This window comes from Solanum stenotomum, chromosome 3, assembly GCF_019186545.1.
Source record: "Solanum stenotomum isolate F172 chromosome 3, ASM1918654v1, whole genome shotgun sequence".
Taxonomy (NCBI): domain Eukaryota; kingdom Viridiplantae; phylum Streptophyta; class Magnoliopsida; order Solanales; family Solanaceae; genus Solanum; species Solanum stenotomum.
The window spans coordinates 37,488-52,545 of NC_064284.1; the positions used below are offsets into that span (position 1 = coordinate 37,488).

The 15,058-nt window shown below is 32.3% G+C and overlaps 1 protein-coding gene across 1 annotated transcript; it reads left to right on the plus strand.

Moving 5' to 3' along the window:
• The first annotated feature begins 3,410 nt into the window (after positions 1-3,410).
• On the plus strand, positions 3,411-5,813 carry LOC125860933 (pollen receptor-like kinase 1). The gene is made up of 3 exons (XM_049540979.1): positions 3,411-4,309; positions 4,393-5,133; positions 5,226-5,813. Exons 1-3 carry the CDS (start codon positions 3,460-3,462, stop codon positions 5,804-5,806), a joined length of 2,172 nt encoding a protein of 723 aa, XP_049396936.1. The 5' UTR covers positions 3,411-3,459; the 3' UTR covers positions 5,807-5,813.
• The last annotated feature ends 9,245 nt before the right edge of the window (positions 5,814-15,058 follow it).

Genomic DNA, 15,058 nt, shown 5'->3' on the forward strand with positions numbered 1-15,058 from the left:
AAACAATAACATCCACAATGTAATCGTTAAAAGAGTTTTGTTTATGGAGAGATTTTCTCATAAACATATTTATGTTTTTCAATATTAGTTTTATAATATGTAGGTCGTTGGACAAAACTATGTTAATAATAAGTCTTTAATATACTTTTATTTGTCGTCTGATTTGTTAACCATATGTTTTGCAATTGTAAGCTTTCGCATGATGCCCTAATCACTTTCGAACCCAATAAGTGGTATCAGAGCACATAGTTCAAAGATCAAATGGTTCAATATTGAAGATAGGTTCAAGTGATTTCAAATCAATTTGCAATCAAAGTGATGATAATGAAGATTTTTGTGCTACTACATGTGGAGAAATTTTTTAAATATATTTTCAACAATATTCTGCTGCTCCATCCCTTAGAACAAAATTATTTTTCAACTCATGCTTACTTTTAAGCATGGGCTCCAACTTCCAACTCCTGCAAACTTTAATGTTTGAGCTCCATTTTTAACTCATGTATCTTTACTTTTAACGCATGAGCTCTACTTTTAACTCATGCATTTTACTTTTAACGCATGAGCTCCACTTTCAACTCATGCATATTACTTTTAACGCATGAACTCCACTTTCAACCATCCTCATAACTTTTAACACATGGTTCCAATTTTTAACTCATATCAATTTTAAATCATGGTTAGTAGCAGTGATACATGAAGATTGTATGAAGAAAGAGATTATCAAGCATATGAAGAAGACGGATCAAGTTTTGTCAAGAAAATTCAGTCAAAATGGGAGATTTGTTGGGGTTTTGCCCTAATTTTTTTTACCTTATTTGAAGTTTATTTTTTCCTAAAAGAAAAGACAAAACATTATCATAAATATTTTTACTTTTCATAAAAGGAAAATATATTTTTCTTCAATATCTGGGTTATTCTTTCCTTAGAGGAAAAGTTTGGAGATCTATAAATTGAAGATTCATATTCTCATAGCATAAAACAATAGCATCCACAATATAGTCGTTAAAAGAGTTTTGTTTATGGGGAGATTTTCTCCTAAACATATTTATGTTTTTCAATACTAGTTTTATAATATGTAGGTCGTTGGACCAAACTATATTAATTAATAATATGTCTTTAGTATACTTTTATTTGTCGTCTGATTTGTTAATCATATGATTTGCAATTGTAAGCTTCCGCATGACGCACTAATTACTTTCGAACCCAACAATCACTACCTACCAAACATACTCCGCTATCAATATAGTAAACCTACATGAGCACAAGAAGAAAGGATCCATGTCAAAGGAGTTTTGAGTGTGAGCTTACATACCTAAAGACTCGTATCGAAGGAATTTTGAGCAAGTGTTAACACTCATACCGTAAAATAACCATTTGAAAAGAGTGACAACCCGCTATAGCTATAACAACAATTCATTTTAAAGAATAACTTCAAAATAATTAATAAGGATAAAAACGAAAAGTAATGTCTAATTAATGTCTTAATATGATTTTCTTAAAAATGTGTACTTATTTTGAAATAAAGGGAATACTATTTAAGACTTTGATGTTAGGATTGATAATTTTTGAATTTAAAGTGGTGATGTAAAAAATAATGTCTATTTTGAAATGCCTAATTAAGGTTTGAGAGTGGCCTTTGCCATTTGTTTGACTTAACACAGTTTTAAAAACAAATGAAGACTTTTGAAACTTGTAGTTTAAAATAGGATAAACTACTTTATTAGACCTACATCACTAACATGTATATTAATTTTACCTCTACTTTCAAACAATTACATATATTATCATTTTTAATAATTTATACCATACACTATTAAAAATACAATCAAATACCCACCTCCCTTAAAATTAGGATTGATTAATTATTTTTACGTTAAAACTTCAAAATTAACATTTTTAATTAAAAACAATTATCTTTCTCTCAGGGAATATGAGTTAGGGTAAAACTCTCTTCCTCTTTCTCCTCCCTTGATCAGTAGTCAGTGAGAAGAAACACTACATTAAAATAGATGTTCTACAGCTTGTCAACAGACACATCAAACTCCTAGCCTTTGATTTTCTCACTCTCAAACCAATTCCCCATATACTCATAATTTTTCTCACGGGGAGATACCTCTCGCGCATAGAGATAATGGGTATAGTTGTAAGCAAAGATTTCAAGCTCAATAGATTTATCACATTGTCGATAGTGTCGGTTACATACTCAACCAGGAAACTTCGCGTCACTTCTTCCGTCGGATGTAGGCGCTATCAATGCATCTTATTAAGTATGTGTGTATCTAATAAATATATTGGAGATTTACGCATTATTGAAGATTTACGCATGTATTTGACATAGTTTGTTATGTCATGTATTTGAGTGTTGTCATATGCATCTATCTTTTATCATGTATCTTAATATGATCATATGTATTTGTTATGTTATTACAATGTATCTGACGATTTTTGTATTTGTCCGAAATACATGTTTTTGGATATAAGATATGAAATTAATACTTGATACATCAAATTATATATATAAAAGATACATGAAATAATATTAGATCATATAAATAGATACATGAAAGTAATACTAGATACAGATAACAAATACATGAAATTAATACTAGATACAAATAACAAATACATGAAATTAATACTAGATACAGATAACAAATACATGAAATTAATACTTATGAATGTACTTGTATGATACTCATGTATCTAAATGTTTAGTCTATTAGATACATTAAATAATAAAATGAAATTAATCAAATTACGTACATGACCAAGATATACATGTTTTTGTCTTTTATTATTAATATTAATGAATTTATTATTTCAAAGAATAATAAATAAAATCAATTAAACATAGATACACTCCTTGATTTCCACCTTACATTAAGGGATTTAGTTAATTTAAATTTTCAAAATTAGTTATCTATACATTTTGAAAATCTTTAATTACTCATGTAATTAAGGAAATCTATTACAACCAATTAATTCAAACAAATAAAATATGTATCTCATTTTAAATATGATAGAGAAAGTAATATTTGAGAGTACCATGAATCTTAATAATTAGAATCTAAACTAGTAGTATTTATGTAGTTTGCTCTTTAAAATAAGTAATAGATATTTGTGTTATTAAAATGAACATTTTACAATTAAATTGTCACTTTTTTTTTGTTGACTAAAAAGGAAAGTAAGTTGATAAAATTATGTTTCGTGAAATGAAAACATTTAATTTCAAATAAACTAATGAAATGCTTAATCAAACAAAATTTTGATTAAAATAAAAAAAGTAAGAAACCTGAATTTTTGACTTAATATTCCTTAATTTCTAATTAAAATTCCTGAACACAATTAATATTATTTATTTATTTAAAAGGGATGGAAGACATTGAAAAAAGTAATTAATGTAATGAAAACCAAAAGAAAAGCCGTAAAAATCTCTGGTTAGAGAGGTGTGCAGTGGTTATGCCTCAAATTGATGGTGGTTTGTTGTGGTTAGGCAAAGGAAGGATGATGACGGAGGTGGAGGATACCGGCCGGTCACCAGTTACGTTTGCATGTTCTTCATCATCATCATCATCATCATCAAGAAGAAGAAGATTATGTCGTCACTTGATCATTTTCCTTGTTGTTGTTGTATCCTTGATCACATTTGTATCTGCTCAACCGGAAGATGACGACACCGGCCCAGATGATCATCATTATCTTCCCGATGCAAAGAGCTCTTCAGAGGCCCTCTTCAACTTTAAAAGCTTGCTATCTACATCTTCAGGTAAAGGAAAAGATGTTCTCGGGTCTTGGGTTCCATCGACAAGTCCCTGTACCGGGAACAATGCCAATTGGTTGGGAGTAATTTGCTTCGAAGGGGATGTATGGGGTTTGCAACTAGAAAACTTGGACCTCTCAGGGGCAATTGATATAGATTCATTGCTTCCTTTGCATTTCCTCCGGACCCTAAGCTTTATGAACAACAACTTCAAGGGGGGAATGCCTGATTGGAACAAACTTGGTGCCCTCAAGTCATTGTACTTGTCCAATAATAACTTCTCTGGTCAGATCCCCGATGATGCCTTCAAGGGTATGACTTATCTCAAGAAACTTTATTTGGCCAACAACCAATTCACTGGTAACATTCCCACCTCCCTCGCTACCTCCTGCCCCAGGCTCTTCGAGTTGACCCTCGAAAACAACAAATTCACTGGCCCTATACCTGATTTCCGCCGTGGCCTTCTCAAACTCCTCAATGTATCCAACAACCAACTCGAGGGTCCAATCCCTCCTTCTCTTTCTTTAATGGATCCAACAACATTCGCAGGTATATATAAAATCATTGGTTAATTGAATTATGTACCGATCTAGCCTTTTTAATTTATTATTATACATATATATACATGACAGGGAACAAAGGCATGTGTGGGAAGCCTTTGGAATCAGTTTGCAACTCCCCAATTCCAGAAGCAAATACTACTACTCCGCCTAACAGTCTCAACTCTACCATCAGCACCCAATTATCTGGTGATATAAATAAAAAGTCTCCCTCTCTCCTGAGTAGAGTGATGTTGATCGTTGCAGTTTGTTTGGTGGTCTTATGTCTCGTGATTGTGTTAATTCTTATCATTCGCCGCCGCAGCAGCAGCAGCCAAAATAATTCACAACTCACCAGCCGGGCTGTTGAGTCAAATAATATTGATGGGGATCAAAACATGACCTTTTCATCATCAGATATGACGATGAGCGGCAATCCAACTTATGCAAGACACGATAACAATAACAAGGCAGTAGAGGCACCAGCAGCAGCAGCACCAGGCGCAACGGTGGTGGGTAAGTTGTCCTTCGTTAGAGATGACAGGACAAGATTTGATCTACAGGACTTGCTAAGAGCATCCGCGGAGGTGCTTGGCAGTGGGAACCTGGGGTCCTCTTACAAGGCACTACTTATGGATGGCCAAGCCGTTGTGGTGAAGAGGTTTAAGCAAATGAACCATGTCGCTAAAGAAGACTTCCACGAGCACATGAGGAGGTTGGGCAGACTAAGCCACCCGAACCTACTCCCCCTTGTCGCCTATTATTATAGGAAAGAAGAGAAGCTGCTTGTTTATGACTATGCCTCCAATGGTAGCTTGGCCAGTCACCTCCATGGTATGTATATGTATATGTATATTAATTAATTAGAGTATATACGTGAGTTTAAATTATTAATTACTCGGCTCTGTGTGTGTGTATATATGTAGGCAATCACTCTAGGCTGGACTGGTCAAGCCGCTTGAAAATCATAAAAGGAGTTGCAAAGGCGTTGGCCTACCTTCACAATGAGCTCCCAAGCCTAGCACTTCCGCATGGTCACCTCAAGTCATCAAATGTACTTCTGGACAAATATTCTAATCCGTTGTTGATGGATTACACATTGGTGCCCCTGGTGAATCCTTCCCAAGTCCAACATCTTCTAGTGGCTTACAAAGCTCCCGAGTATGCACAACAAGGCCGCATCACAAGGACGACTGATGTTTGGAGCCTTGGGATTCTAATACTAGAGACCCTCACCGGTAAACTCCCAACAAACTATCTTGCTCTCAGCACTGGCTCTGGCACCGAATTGGCTACCTGGGTCGACACCATCATTAAAGATAATGAATTGGCTTTTGACAAAGAGATGGACCAGCTCACTCATCATGGACAGATCCAAAAGCTCTTCAACATTGGAGTGGCTTGCTGTCAAGAAGATTTGGATACAAGGTGGGATCTCAAGGAAGCTATTGAAAGTATACAAGTCTTAAATGACCAGGTCGACGATCAAGTTGATGTTGGATTTTAATTTTAACATCGATCGTACGTACAACAATACATATACTCAACCCCATTAGTTAATTCCCCTCTCTATATTTATATGTGCATTACATATCATGTTTGTACACATTTTCATTGTATAGTACTTCTCTAAATTACTCAAGGCGTAACTAGACTTGCATGCCAATCGATCGGTCTCTCACTCCAGAAGTATTCGACCCTACCATTTGCAAGTATATATGTACATCTAGAACTTTGTTTAGCTCTAAAATTTTCTGGTTTAATGGGTTATGGGGTCATTTGGTCTATCAATGATTAAAAACAATACATATTTATTAGTGGCGACCCATGACTGTCACGGCAAAAGACGCCTTTTGTGGCGAATAAACTTGCCACTAAAAATAAACAAAGACGCTACCAAAAAGTTTTTAAAAAAGGGCTTTTAGAAATCCAATATCAATGTTGACAATTATTTTCAATTATACCTTTAAAAATATTATGTAGTTCTAAAAAAAATAAATGACTTGTAACTGTGAAGCTATAAGGTATTATATCTTGCGGATTACAAAATAATAAAAAAAGTAAAAGTGACCGAGATGCGAGGCACTCTTCAGGCCAGCAGCTTTGCTCAGCATTTTTTGCCGACGGTTCAGCAGACCTCTAATTCAACTAGTTTTCTTTTCCGGAAATGAATTAGCCTAGAGAAAAACAATAGGAATAATTTAATATAAGGGTGACTAACGGACAAGTGGACTCATGACTAGACCGATTTTTGCTTGTGCCGGAACGACCCACATAAAGCTGGAGCATTGGGTTGAGTTGGGCACTTTAGTGGACTGTACGCGCACGGGTCAAAGTGGCGTACCAGACGCACTGAAACTATCAATAGCTGCTTAGTCTCTAGATTATTGTTATCACATCATTAATATGAGATAAAAATAACACTATAATCTTAGGATAAATTATCCCGCAATCTTATTCCAATAAAATATAGGATAAATTCATCCTAAGATTTATTTCAGAATTGATTATCTCTAATCCCTCCTCATACCAAACGAGACCCTAAGCTTTTAAAATTTAATCTAAATATTTTTCTTCATATTGTCAATGACTATTTTTTTTAAAAAAATTCAAATTTAATAAATTATAAAGCAACTAATTAAGCAATGGTAGCTCTTTTCTTCAACAACATCAGAAAACACCACCCATGTTAATGTATTTTTGTGATGAATTGACTGTGAAAAGAGGAAATGGGTTTTATGGAGGTCCTGTTGGTGTTTTCTGGTGTTGTTGTTACTAGTTCTTATCGTGGAGGCTGCTAGTCAGAAAACAATTGTAAGCGAGATGTTTTCTCCGGTGACTAATGACTATTCACATTTGGTGTTTCTCACAAAAGAAATGTTAAAAATAATATTTCACCCACACAAAAAATGAATTGTTTATTTTTTTTTTACAAATATCAGTTTAAGTTATAATGTTAATTCATTAATAAAGTTTATGTTACAATCTGTTTTTAAAACTAAATTAAAAACATTCCATAGCTTGGCTATTTGTTAATTTTGAGAATAATTAATAGGAGTCGTCACATAATTTTAGGAAAATTAAGAAACCGTTTTAAAAAATTCTTATTTTGGAAAAAAACCTTTAAATAAATAAACAAGAAGCGGATAAGGGTTCAAACAATCCTCTAAGGAAGGTTTTAAGCACCTTAAAAAATCCACTAATGCGCGGTTGACAAACGGAATTAAAAATTTGGCTAACTTTAAAAGGAAAACTTTAAATTACTTGTGAAAAATAAAACTTATTTAAGAATTAATAAAAAATGACAGGATATGGGAAATTCTTGAGTCATTCTTATAAAGTCCTAAGTTTGTTTAAAAGACAAACTAATTAGTTTAAGAAACTTAACAATTTATCCGAGTAAAAAAATTAAACTAAATAGTAAGTTCAAATTCATAAGCATGGATTCAAAGCTTTTCAATAACTATGAAAGAAAATGAATTCTTCTTAAAGTTATTCTGTAAGTTTAAATATGCTCTAACTAAAACGAGTTTAAACTTTTGAATACTTAAAGCAAAATGAGTAGGTGTGTAAAAATCGAACCGATCGATAAATTGAACCGAAAAAAATGTTATTGATTTATTGTTAATGAGTTATTGGGTTAACGGTTATTTAATGATTTTATAAAAAAAAAATATATAGGGTTATTGGTTCGATATTGGTTTTTTAATATTGGGTCAATCGATAACCATTAAAAACATAATAATTTACTATTTTAATTTCAGTCATACACAAATATCAAACAAAAAATATTAATATAACGAAAAAGGATCAAAATTGCCCTTGAACTATGCAAAATAAACCACGTATACCCTCCATTACATTTTAGGATCAAAAATACCCCCGCAGTTATCCCAGGAGACCACAAATACCCTAAAGAGTTAACACCCCAATTTTTTAGTGAAGTGGCAAGCCACATGGGACTAATCCCTCCACCTAAGCATTGCCAACTAAGATTCACTACAAAAGAACTTAACTTTTAGTGGCGACAAAGTTGCCACAAAATCCCAAAATATTGCCACTAAAGGTTATGAGTGATTTTTAGTGGCGACTAAAGCTCCAACAACCATTCGCTAGTAAAACCTATTTTTTCAACAAAAAAATATGATAATTAATTTTCGATTGCGACCTAATTTTCTAAAATAAATAACTTGCAATATCCATATTAAAAACATCCAATATTATTACGAAAAATAATCAAAATTACTTCTCAATTCAAATCTCCTACTATATATATATAATGCATCATTGTACATTTTATACATTTACATATGACATAAAAATAAAACATATAGTGTCTTCAAACTCCTACTTAATCGATATCATATTTAGTTTTTTAAAAACAATGAAGAAAAAAACACAAAATTAGAATTTAATGTTAAAAACTTTTAGTGACGATTTTCTGGGCTTTTGTGGCGACTGTTGTTGCCGCTAAAGGTCTAATTCTTTTGTAGTGAATCCTAGTTGGCAACGCTTAGGTGGAAGGATTAGTTCCACGTGGCTTGCCACGTCAACAAAAATTTGGAGTGTTAACTCTTGAGGGTATCTGTGGTCTCTTAGGATAACAACATGGGCATTTTTGATCCCAAAATGTAACGAAAGGTATAAATGGTCTATTTCATATAATTCGGGGGCAATTTTGACCCTTTTCCGTTAATATAATCACTATATTAGACTATAACTATAAGGACCCTACACAATTAACACTACTTAACTCAGCTCTTTGCATTTACCCTTTAGGTTTTAATATTATTTTAGTCTCTTAGGTTCACAATGTCAAAACCTAAAGAACTAAGAATGACGACGGCTAAGGTTTGCAACAAAAACGTAGGGTTAGGCAACGGCTAAGGCATACTATACTAAGTATGTAATTTGATTTCTCTCTTTCTAATTTCGCGTTAAATTGTTGGACAAGTCATACATTTATTTTGAAAGCATTTTCTTATGGGAAAAAGGTCAAAAATACCCCTAAACTTTGGTTTATTGTTTAACTTTATCATCGCCGTTAAAATAAAGTTAATTTTACCCCTCCCGTTACTAATTTCACCAAAATTACCCCTCATTGGACGGAATCCCCAAAATTGACCCAAATTTTAAAAAAAAAAAACTTATTCCCTATTTTAATCCAATGCCCCGCCCCATTTAGGATAACCCAATTCCCTGTTACCCATTCTCTCTCTTTGAATAGATAATCTTCTTTACTCCCGAGATGGTCATTGAGACTATTGAGAAGGTGGTTGAAAATCTTGGTGCATCTGATATTGATTCTCGACTAGAAGAACTGTTAATTGATGGTATGCTTTATGCCTTCCAAGAGCAAATCAATGACGATGCCAATGTGATGCTTAACGGATTTGGTGCTGTTGTAAATGCCCTTGGCCAAAGAGTTAAGCCATACCTTCCTCAGATTTGTGGTACTATAAAATGGCGACTGAACAACAAGAGTTCCAAGGTGAGACAGCAAGCTGCAGATCCGATATCCAAAATTGCAGTAGTTTTGAAGCAGTGTGGGGAAGAACAACTAATGGGCCATCTTGGTGTTGTCTTGTACGAGAACTTGGGAGAAGAATACCCAGAGGTTTTAGGATCTATACTGGGGGCTCTCCAGGCTATTGTGAATGTTATTGGTATGACTAAAATGACTCCTCCAATTAAGGATTTGCTTCCTCGGTTGACCCCTATTTTGAAGAAACGTCACGAGGAAGTCCAGAGAATTGTATTGACCTTGTTGGTCGAATTGCAGATCGTGGTGCTGAATTTTCCTGCAAGGGAGTGGATGAGAATTTGTTTTGAGCTTCTTGAGATGCTTAAAGCGCACAAGAAAGGTATCCGCCGAGCAACAATGAACACATTTGGGTATATTGCTAAATGCTAAAGCCATTGGACCTCAGGATGTGCTCGCAACATTGTTGAACAATCTTAAGGTGCAGGAACGTCAGAATCGTGTCTGTACGACTGCCGCAATTGCTATTGTTGCAGAAACCTGTTCTCCCTTTACAGTCCTGCCTGCCTTGATGAATGATTATCGTGTGCCTGAGCTTAATGTCCAGAATGGTGTCTTGAAATCCCTCTCCTTCCTTTACGAGTACATCGGAGAAATGGGCAAACTTCACAATTCGGGAGAAAAGGAGATTATCTATTTAAAGAGAGATAGATGGGTAAATGGGAATGGATAACAGGGAATTGGGTTAATCAGGTTATCCTAAATGGGGTGGGGCATTGGGTTAAAAATAGGGAATAGGTTTTTTTTTTAAAAATTTGGGTAATTTGGGTCAATTTTAGAGATTCTGTCTAATGAGGGTAATTTTGGTGAAATTAGTAACGGGAAGGATAAAATTAACTTCATTTTAATGGCGAAGGTAAAGTTAAACAATAAACCAAAGTTGAGAGGTATTTTTGACCCTTTTCCCTTTTCTTATTGGTTAAATCGAAAACGAAACCGTTAAAGACCAAAAACTGATAAACCGAAAATCGATAACAAATATGTTATTAATTTGGTTATCGGTTAAGCATATTTAAAATCGAAAACCAAACCTATAATACTTCAACCATATATAATTGGGTTTGAACCCAAAACATTCTCGTTTTCAACTTTCTTGAGCTCCTATTGCTACCGGTTTCTTGGATTTAATCCCAATAATATTAACTTTCTTTTAATCGACTTAAAGGGGTTGACTTGAGGAAGAAATGTATGCAAGGAAATGGGAGTCATATGGACTCGTTATCAAGCAGTTCAAGCACAAAGAAATAAAAGAATCAAGGATTAGAAAGTTCAAAAGAGGAACCTCTTAAAATATAGTAGACATAAACTGGAAAAAAACAAAAAAATTGCCAATATATGATCAAAGTGAACTACTGCATTATTAACCAAGAAAATGACTTAAGCTTGACTACACAAAAAATAATTAAACAAATGCAATCTTAACAGTTTATATTACTCGGAAGGACTAAGCCCAAATACTTTGTCATCCTTTAGGGATCGTTTGGTTGGTGTGAGGGATAAGAGAAATTAATCTCGAGATAATTTTTGAGTGTCCTTTAATCCTCGTTTGGTTGCAAAGGATGGATAAACTTATCTCAGGATTAATAATTAGTACTAGGATAAGTAATCCCTCCCTTGGTGTGGAATAGTAATCCTAGGATAACTTATCATGGGATAAAGTATGCAAAATAACATAAATACCCCCTTAAATCTCTTTTATATACCACTTTTACATCATGTACATTAACATAATTTTTAATAACATTCACAACCTTAATTAATTGTTATTTATGATAAAAAAAAATTTTAATTATTACATTTTATAAATACAATTTTTATTTATGAATATATTATGAGTTGAATTTATTTGCCTAATTCTTATGTTCATTTATATTTTAATTTCTATTAAAATGTTCACTTCACTACTAAATTACATATTTTTAATTAATTATTTTATTACTCACTTAAAATTATATTTTATATATCAATTAAAATGTAGATAACTTTAATAATAAAGTTTCTTTTGCTTAAATAAACTTAAAATGAAAGTTTTATTTTTAAGTTAAATAAGATGAAAATTTTATTTTTAAGCTAAATAAGATGAAAGTGTTATTTTTAAGCTAAATGAGATGAAAGTTTTATTTTAAAGATAAATAAGTTGGAAAAATTATTTTTGAGCTATATAAGATGGAAGTTCTATTTTAAAGTTAAATAATAAAAAAACAAGGAACAATCATGGAAATGCACACCAGTTAAATAAAATGGAAATTATATTTTTAAGAATGAATAACTAAACCCGCAAAGAAAATGTTTTAAAAAAATAATTAAGGCGGAGGTATTTTTGTAAACAATCAACTTATTCTTAGAAATTATGCCATGAATATAAGTTTGAATATGACAAACCAAACAAGCAATAAAAACTACTCCCAACATAACTAATCTCAGTATAACTTATTCCGACATAATTCATCCCAACATAACTTATCACAGCATAACTTGTATTCAAACCAAATGAACCATTTGTGATTTAGGAAGACTTTTTTTTGTTGGGGCAGGCCAACATGTATCTGTTTTTACAAACATATGATGAGATGATATCGAAATGCAACTTATCACTTAACAAAATTTGCCAACGAGGTACAAGAAAAGTTCATGCAGACCTCCTTTAATTGCTCATAATAGAGACTAAAAGCGAGAAGTGAGCTAATGACTTTATATTTAATCAAATTTGGGACCAATTCTAGTTCTAGAAATAAGACAAAGACTTGGCAAAACTAAGCACCTAGATACATATTCTTGAGCACATACATGAATCATTATCAAATTAACACAACATTTAGACAAATTGAAATTCATTATAAGCAGCAAATGATATAACGAGGTTAGCATTATGGTGACCAAAAACAATCACAGTTATCAAGGATATATATGGTAGGATGTCTACTATCTTAGTATTCACAACACATTATTTATAAGGAACTTAAATAACAGTGAATTAGCAAGAATCTCCTTAATCAATAAACATCATTGGTAGGTGTAACTGATACGATACATGAGGAAGAGAGAAAATAAACAAACAAATTCATATTCAGATTGATTTAGTCATCACAACAGGGAGTATAGCCATAACTCACAAGTCAATATAAACTACTTTAGTTCTCAAAATATGAACAGTAGCCCTTTTCTTTTTCTGAAATATTACTACAGGTCTGAAATCATCTTAGAAGTGATAAAGTAATCAAAATAAGACAGTCTTGACCATTGAATCTCTTCAATTATATATATATATATATATATATATATAAAAGAGAACTCTAGGCCTGCCTACGTGGCGTCACCACAAACAAGGATTCCCTTTTAATTTATTTATTTCCAAATCTAGCCTCCTCTTTCATGAAAAGTTATGACTTTTATGAAAAATTACGACTTTTACAAAGAGCTGCGACTTTTATAAAGAGTTACGACTTTTAAGAAGAGTTACGACTTTTATGAAAAGTTGCGACTTTTATGAAAAGTTGTGACTATTATGAAAGGTCGTGATTTTTCAGAAGAGATGTGACATTTCCAATAAGACACAATAAATATTTGTTCACACTACCCTTTGTTGTGTATAAATAGGCGAATTTCCTCTCATTTTAAAATAACAAAAATTATGAACTTCTTCTTCTTCTGGACAATTAAATATTCATGTACTTTGCTCATGTTGAGTGGCTCAATGACATCATTGTTTTTGCATCAATATACTGGTGAATAGAATCATTCTATCCTGAGAGGATCTATTCCTTTAAATCTCGGGTACTAGAGAAGAATAATTTCCTGAAGGGGACAATGTGCATTTAGTAGGCTCAACTTTTCCTTTCTATTTCATTTTATTGTTACAGATCCTGATATGTTTTTTTACAGTCATTAAATTATGCTTATGTTATTAATTGTTGTTGTTTAGTACATGTTTTAAACTTTGTTGTTTATGTTTATGTTTTTGATCATTATGTTGAAGTAAAGATATGTTAATCAAGAGTTTGATGTAATCATTAAACTATTGGTGTCATGTAGATTAGAATTCTTAAATTTGTAAAATAAATTACTTTGATCTTTATAGAGTTTTCAGTGGCTAAAAGATCCTTGGGATTCCAAGAAGGGATTTTTCAGTGTTTAGAAGTTATGGTGGTTCCACACTACCTTGGAGTTTTAATTATTCAACTTCCTATCTATCGAGGCATTCAATCGATTAGTGACATCCAAAAAATAAAGGAATGTAGTGAGATGGTAAATATTGTACTCAACCTTAATCAAAAGTTTGGGGTTCAAATGTTGAATTGGAGTTAATGAATTACCCCTCAAAGTAGGATGAATCCATATTAATCAAATATTAAAGAAATAACTATCTCCTTATAAACTGTAGATTAAAAGTCGCAAAAAAAAGTAAAGTTTTAACCATATTGATCGAAACATAAACAACAAAATATGCCTTTTGGCTATCAAAGTAGTGTCATCGATTACGAATGATTATGAATATATAAGAGACTTGCCAAGACATCATTTGATCCAAATTATTTGAGCGAGATACGTTATTCAATTAAACTCCAAGAGATGTGTTTTTAAATTTTAATTAACTTATCAAGTACACAACTATAATTATATAAGAGGTATAGTATTTAAATTCTGTATGAAAGATTTTTAGCTATGGAAGAGAAAAGGCCCAAAATAGTCCTTCATCTTTGTGTTAAGACTCAAAGTCATTTTTGAGTTTTCATATGGAGCATTAATAGTTCCTCATATTTGCAATATTGGTGCACTTTTGGTCCTCCTTCAAAATTTTGCCTAATGTTTTTTAACATTGATTTTATTCATAATTTATGTATGGAATGTTTAATCATCATTTTATATATTTAGTAGAAATAATAACTTCATGTAAGAGATTGTGAGAAGAAAAAAAACACATTGGTTTATTTAGTAGAAATTGTATTGCAGGTAAAGTCAAGAGACTCATCACGATGATTTCACGTGCAACAGTACAATTTTTTCTTTTCTTGCAATGTTATACGCTAAAATGTTCTTAGTTTAGCTGCAGTAATATTTATATTGAATAGAACAAAGTATTCTTTCTTCTCACCTTCTCTCACATAGAGTTTATTTCTATTAAATATATAATAAGACGATGGGACATTCCTTACATAAAATTATGAACAAAATTAATGTTAAAAATAGGAAAAAGTTTAGGGAAGGATAAAAATGCAT

What these genes read in the sequence shown, in the direction of transcription:
- LOC125860933 (XM_049540979.1), top strand. Translation starts at nt 3,460, where the DNA reads ATGCCTCAAATTGATGGTGGTTTGTTGTGGTTAGGCAAAGGAAGGATG. An exon ending in GGATCCAACAACATTCGCAG is followed by an intron (nt 4,310 to 4,392) that starts GTATATATAAAA and finishes TATACATGACAG; the next exon opens with GGAACAAAGGCATGTGTGGG. An exon ending in CTTGGCCAGTCACCTCCATG is followed by an intron (nt 5,134 to 5,225) that starts GTATGTATATGT and finishes GTATATATGTAG; the next exon opens with GCAATCACTCTAGGCTGGAC.